The sequence below is a fragment of the Diuraphis noxia genome, unplaced genomic scaffold (genome assembly GCF_037042655.1).
Source record: "Diuraphis noxia isolate RWA-SAM2 unplaced genomic scaffold, SU_Dnox_SAM2 contig0001, whole genome shotgun sequence".
NCBI lineage: Eukaryota > Metazoa > Arthropoda > Insecta > Hemiptera > Aphididae > Diuraphis > Diuraphis noxia.
In genome coordinates, this window is record NW_028301711.1 from 100,122,850 (window position 1) to 100,129,363 (window position 6,514).

At 26.7% G+C, this 6,514-nt stretch overlaps 2 protein-coding genes across 5 annotated transcripts in view; one reads left to right on the forward strand and one right to left on the reverse strand.

Moving 5' to 3' along the window:
* Positions 1-5,839, reverse strand: part of LOC107166216 (uncharacterized) — a 31,650-nt gene extending 25,811 nt beyond the window's left edge. The window contains exons 1-2 of one of the 4 annotated variants that reach the window (XM_015514790.2): positions 5,440-5,839; positions 2,715-2,849 (exon numbers count right to left, since the gene is read on the reverse strand). In XM_015514790.2, coding sequence (XP_015370276.1) covers positions 2,818-2,849; positions 5,440-5,692 — 285 coding nt within the window. In that variant the 5' untranslated portion in view covers positions 5,693-5,839 and the 3' untranslated portion in view covers positions 2,715-2,817. Of the gene's footprint in view, positions 1-2,714; positions 2,850-4,466; positions 4,608-4,841; positions 4,892-5,439 lie in introns of those variants that run through there. The other 3 variants (XM_015514791.2, XM_089217407.1, XM_089217404.1) reach the window with 3 other exon arrangements.
* LOC149062777 (uncharacterized) lies at positions 2,832-3,721 on the forward strand. Its single transcript, XM_089217399.1, has one exon. The coding sequence runs from the start codon at positions 2,942-2,944 to the stop codon at positions 3,506-3,508; it is 567 nt and encodes a 188-aa protein (XP_089073525.1). The 5' UTR covers positions 2,832-2,941; the 3' UTR covers positions 3,509-3,721.
* Positions 5,840-6,514: the final 675 nt, after the last annotated feature.

The window sequence follows — 6,514 nt, forward strand, 5'->3', positions numbered from 1 at the left end:
TCACTGTAAATTAGTTTTCTTTATTTTATGTAAAAATATGTTTTACCTAATAAAAATTATTCTAGATAACTTTCAGTTATTAAAAAAAAAACTTAAAACAGCAGAATAGATTTAGAAGCTACTGAACAAACCAAAAAACGGCGAAGACTACATGCTGCTAAGTTATTTGAATCATCAGATGAAGATATGGCACCAGGAAAAAAAAAATGTGATCCATTTGCCTGATATTCCGAAATTGGATGATGGTGAATACCATAATTACTGTTTATTAAAATAATAAAATACTAAACACAATTTGTTTTACATTAAATTCAAAAACATAACTTGACTTGTCAAATAAAACTGCTGTCACTAAATCTAACACTGAAGCTGAGAATAAAAATGTTGCTTTTTGGAATGGAGAACAGGGGAAACCATTAAGTAAACAACTTAAATTAAACAAATACTACAAGTTTGAATTCAGTGATTTTAACTCTTGTATAAATATATTGTATTTGCATATGTATTGATCAAGTTAATACAACTAAATTTTCTGAAATAGATGTATCTTATAAATTACAAAATTATTCTCTTCGGTCACATTATACATTATACCGTGTGTATTAAGTATAGGGATGTCCTATCCATGTATATATTATCTATGGTTTTTGCATAGACCTTATAATATAGCATAAGATCTATGGGTTTTTGACGTTTTTGTTATCATGTCTGGATTTGTTATCATTATTTAATAATCGTATCTTATCATGTCCGGATATATCGTGTACCTACCTCGGATTAATATACTGGATTAAATAAAATTATAAATAAAATCATAAATAATATGTTTAAATAAATCTAGATTTTTTAAATTATTAAAATAATTGGTTTACTTGTTATTTTAACATATTGTAATGTGTAATTTATTTTTTATTTATTTTTTCTGAAGTTCCCATAGGTACTAGATAACTTGTTGTATGGCAGTTTTCTTCAACATTCCCTTTCCCTCACTAAATATTCTGTTAAATTAAATTATAACTATATACCTAGTACCTACTATAAGATATATATGGTTTAAATCATGATTCTAGGAATTTTATTTAGTAAAAACTGGTATTACTGATAATAGCAAAGGAAAGTCAATTAATCGCTGGTTAGCCTCAATAATGACGAACAGTGTGGCTACATATTTTAATGTTGAGGGAAAAGGAACAAAATAAGGGTTCATACATAACAAAATATCCAATATCATAAGAGGTGAATTAGCTGATATTTTAATGCATAATTTATTTATTTGAATGTGTGTAATTAGTGCCTAAAGCCCAGAAAATGTATAATATAGTAGTAAAATGTAGGTACAGATGTTTTTACAATATAGTAGGTACAATTTAGTTCTATCTAAAATAAATATTTTACCAAATTGTTTAATTTTATTAATGTATGGAAATCAGTCATTATATTATGTATTTATTATTTATATTTATGTATTTAATATTGTTATTTATTATTATTTTCTAATTTTCAATTTGATTTTAGATGTTTCATATGCTCTTCAGAAAACAACAGACAAAGAATATAAGGATGCATTGGGAGCCTGGTTAAGACAGGCTAATAAACGTATAAAAAATAAAATAATCCTAGATGACATTACACATGCAAAGTTTTTCAGTTTTATACTTCAAGTATTTTTTTTTTTTCTAATAAAGTGGTTGAATGTTTGAAACAATTTGTAATTTATCTTATACATAAAAAAAATTTTTCAGAAATATTGAAAATTTTAGTTGTCTGTAAATAACTCGAAAAAGTCAAAATATTTTTAAAATTGAATTATGCAAAGAAAATGCCAATCTAAATAACTGTTAAAATGTTCAAATATCAAAAGACTTATACTTTTTGAATAATAACAAATATTTAAAATCGTTTGAGGATGAATTGTTTTCATTATGCTATTTTGTAAAAGTTTAAAATTCAAACGTACTTAAAAATTTTCTTATAATGATGCTTCAAGTTTTCTCTATAGCTACTCGAAAGACAACTTATGGAATACTTAGTGTTGTATTTTTTTTAATTCTTAGTTATATACACAAAAATTTTTATGATTTTTCAACTTCAAAATTACTTGCAAATTTTCGTGTTTTCAACAGATTTTGTAAAAATTTGAACTATAAATGCTAATAAAAAAAAATTGTGTCTATGTATTCTTATAATTTTTAATCATTATAACAATAAATTATGAGGAACATTGTATTCAATTTTCAAGTATTTTGATTGGGCCAAAAACAGTTTTTCCCAAATGAGGTTGGTCATAACTAGGTTTGCCCGGTCAAAAGTCGAAATATGACATTTTGCCCAAGGATTGTGGGCAGTTCGCGTTTTGACTGGGCATTTCTGAGGTTTGCCCAATTTTGACTTTTGCCCGTAACATTTATAATATATATGTATGAATATTTAGTTAATTTTAAGCACATTAATTGTGTAGGAGATTTCATATATGCAGGCATACAGAATATTAATCGATTTTCAGTTTTTTTTTTACATAAGTAAATAGTTAAAGAAGATATTTTACGGTGACCGTCAATCTTGACACCAAAAAACAAAAAAAAGCAAACATTCCAAATCATCACATAGAAAACATAAGTCTAATCATAATAAACATAAAAAATATAAACAAGTATAAGTGTACAGAATAAATGTATAAAAGACTTAAAAGAAAATACAAATAATATCAAAGCATACAGAGAACTTCAAGAAAGCATACTTAGTCAGCTTATTTTATTGAACCGTAGAAGATCCGGAGAAGTGCAAAGAATTTTTTTACAGACATATTTATGCTCCTTCTCAAATATCGCAAGAAGTAGATTTTTCACTTTCTGAAATAGAAAAATAATTGACCAAACAATTTAAAAGGATTGTTATCAGGGGAAAACGCAGCCGTGGTGTACCTATTTTATTTACTATTAACATGCAAAAAACAATCAAGTTTTTACTTGCCATAAGAGAAACTTGCAATTTTATTGATAAAGAAAATCCCTTTTTATTCGCTTTACCTAATTCTATGAATTCTTTAAGAGGATCAGATGCTATACGTAAATTAGGTAAAGAATCAGGAGCCAAAAACCTAGAAAATCTAACTTCTACTAAGTTGAGTAAACAAATTGCAACAGTAGCACAGTTATTAAATTTAACTGAAAATGATATTGAACAGTTAACAAACTTCCTTGGTCATACTAAAGATGTGCATAAAAATTTTTACCGCTTGTCAGAAAGTACTTTCCAGGTTGCTAAGATTAGCAAAATGCTATTAATGATGGAAAAAGGTCAAGGACATGGATTTAGGGGAAAAAATTTAGATGAAATAGATATTAATGTTGAAGCATTAGTTTCAGATGAAGAATTAAATGAAGATGTCTCTTCTGAGGAGGAATCACAAAATCAGAATATAGATCTTGAGATTACAAGTAAAAAAACTAGTAAAATATTTAAGAAAAAAAGAGAAAAGCAACCAAAAAATATCCACTTCAAAAAATAAAGAAAGTTTTACTCAATCAAAAAACTCTAAAAATTCTTAACCAAAATATGTTAGAGTTGCTTGGACTGAAGATGAACGTAAAATAACAACTGATTATTTAAAAAAACACATTTTATTAAAAAAGCACCTCAAAAACAAGAATGCGAAAATCTAAAGAAAAAGCACCATTTGTTAAAAGATAAGCATTGTAAAAAAATCAAAACATTTTTTGTACACAACATAATAAAAAAAAACAGTTTGTAAAAGTTTGTAATTTGAAAACAATAAGTATGCTCTCAATATTTTTTTCCTATTTTATATTTTGTATTTTAACTTGCTTACAAATTATTATTAGTATGTAAAATTTTAAGATTATAATAATTTTATATTCTTATATTATAATCAATACTGTTAGAGAAAAAATAATGTAACTTTTGTATGATCTTACATAAGTAGGTATATTTTTTTAATAGTTTTAAACTATAATTTGTTGAAATAAATTGTTTAATCCCAGAAGTTAAAATAAATTTAAGAAATTTAATTTTAAAAAATGTTTTGAATATTTTAATATCTAGTAATTTGTATTGATAGGTTTTTAATGATTCATTGGTGTAATTGAAATCTTATTTTAATGCTATATTATGACACTATAGTGACTGATTATTATACCTCAATGATAAGAGTAATTAGCATTATAAATAAATTAAAGATATACTTTTTGTATAAATTGTCTATGTAATAACTAATAACGAATAAATACATTAACCAACAATAGTACTTAGTATGAAACTATAAACATATTATAACTATGATATAAAGACCATATCTAAACACACTTTAAGAGTATTAGAACTTTATGTCAATAATGTATTGGATCAGTTGCTAAAGGAAAGTATTGTGAGAGATCCCACAGCGTTATTGAAACGCACAATCATAATACCCATATATTAGGTTAAACGTACAATAGGTAAACACTATATTATTGGTAAGTAGTATATTCTCTATATTAATGTTACCCAGTAATATTATTCAAACAATATGACAACGTTGCAATGATCTCACAAAGTATGATGGTTTGAATTAGAACAAGTGTCTGGATCTCACAAGATGCTTAGTAAACCTAAAAACACATAGATGGATCTAATAAAATGCTAAAATTTTCTTATACACATAAGGATATATTGGAACAAAAAGTTTTTCCTAGTGTAAAGTATTTATAATTATTTATAGCCTTGTGTACATTTTTTAATTTTTAAAAATACATATTTTTCAAAGCTCCTAGAAGTGGATATTTCGACTGGATCCCACAACGTATCTCTTTTCTTACAGATCTGATAAGAGACGTTTCATGTGTGTGTGTGTGTGTGAACTATGCAATAGAAACATAGTTCCATACAGTTCTACCTAAACAACATCAGTACGGTCAAAATATTCAATTGTATTTTGTTTTTAGCAGTAGAACAAAATAGAAGAACATTTAATTGGTGTGTACATACATAAATTTTATAATCTTTATATTAATTTATTTATGTTGATTAGGCTGAAACAATAAGTGTTTATTATGCCTGTGAGTTTTGCAGAAACAAAATGTGTTGTTGACTCTACAATAATAATTGTAGCCACCCATATGCGTTAAGTGAATAACTATCAACTGTATGATCGGAGTGAGAAAGGTTATACATGGTGTTCCAAATTTCATGTGACATCAGATTTCAGCATGATATAATTAAATTAGGGAAAAATCACTTATGTGAAAACCTTTTTGAATCAAATAATCTATACTAATTTTATTTTAAATATTTTTTTATTTATAGGAAAATTTATAACAAAATGTAAATTAAACAAAAAATCTTTTATAGTTTTTCTTTATAACTTTGTGTTTTTAGCGCCCAAACCCAATCTTTTGGGCCGAATCTTTGGCAGAATAGCAGAAGTTATTTGAGAATTCTTACCAACACCTTTAGTAGGTTTCCAACCCATACCTCGAAGCATAGCTAATCCAAATTTATCGATCGGTATAGTTTCATAGTCTTCAGCGTTTGTCTCCTTCCCTTCCTGAGATTTTTGTTTTGGAAAATTAATGACTAAATCTTCCGCCACAGTACCTTCCTCTGGCTTTTGTTGTGGATTTAAATTAATTGCTGTTGTTTTGTTTTTAAAATAAAAAGATATTTTTTGTTTATCCATCATAACTTCTTCCATCATAACGTGAATATAATGCGTTCACGGAGACGACACGGACATTCAGTGCGCGCACACGCAAAATCATGTTTTTGACGTTTTTGTTATCATGTCTGGATTTGTTATCATTATTTAATAATCGTATCTTATCATGTCCGGATATATCATGTGCCTAGACCACGATTAAAGATAGTATGGTTGCCCATCGACCCATGATCCACATACTAGAAAAGTGTCTACCGAAATGAATCTCTACTTATCAGTATTAAACAGCTGGAAACTTAAACACTAGCGCTTGCGTGTGTAGTGACTATAAAAGTATAAACTCAACTACTATTAACCATACAGTCATACAGAACAATATTCTTTTATTACCGCGCTTATATTTTTTTTAAATACTGCTGAATGATAATAATCATTAATCACTCATATAATGTAAAATTGTAAAATACTATATATACATAATATTATGTATTCTAATTCTAATAATTCTATAATAACTGTTCAATCAATGGAAGTTATTAATTTTATATTTATAGTAAGGCTTAGACACAAGGCACCTATAGTATAAAATATAAATATTATAATGATTAAGTATGTACATAGCATAGCTAGTAGCTAGAAGCATAGCTAATCCAAATTTATCGATCGGTATAGTTTCATAGTCTTTAGCCGTAGATATCTCCATCCCTTCCTGAGGATTGATTATCAATGGTACTTTAACTATTTTTGTATCTTCTTCTTTTTGAACTGATTTTGGTATATCAATGATTAATTGATCAACATGATCAACCTTTTCTACTGCTCCAGCCACTTTAATCGATTTCTCTTCGACGCGTTCAATAA

Coding starts and splice junctions, on each gene's coding strand:
- LOC149062777 (XM_089217399.1), top strand. CDS start 2,942: ATGCAAAAAACAATCAAGTTTTTACTTGCCATAAGAGAAACTTGCAAT.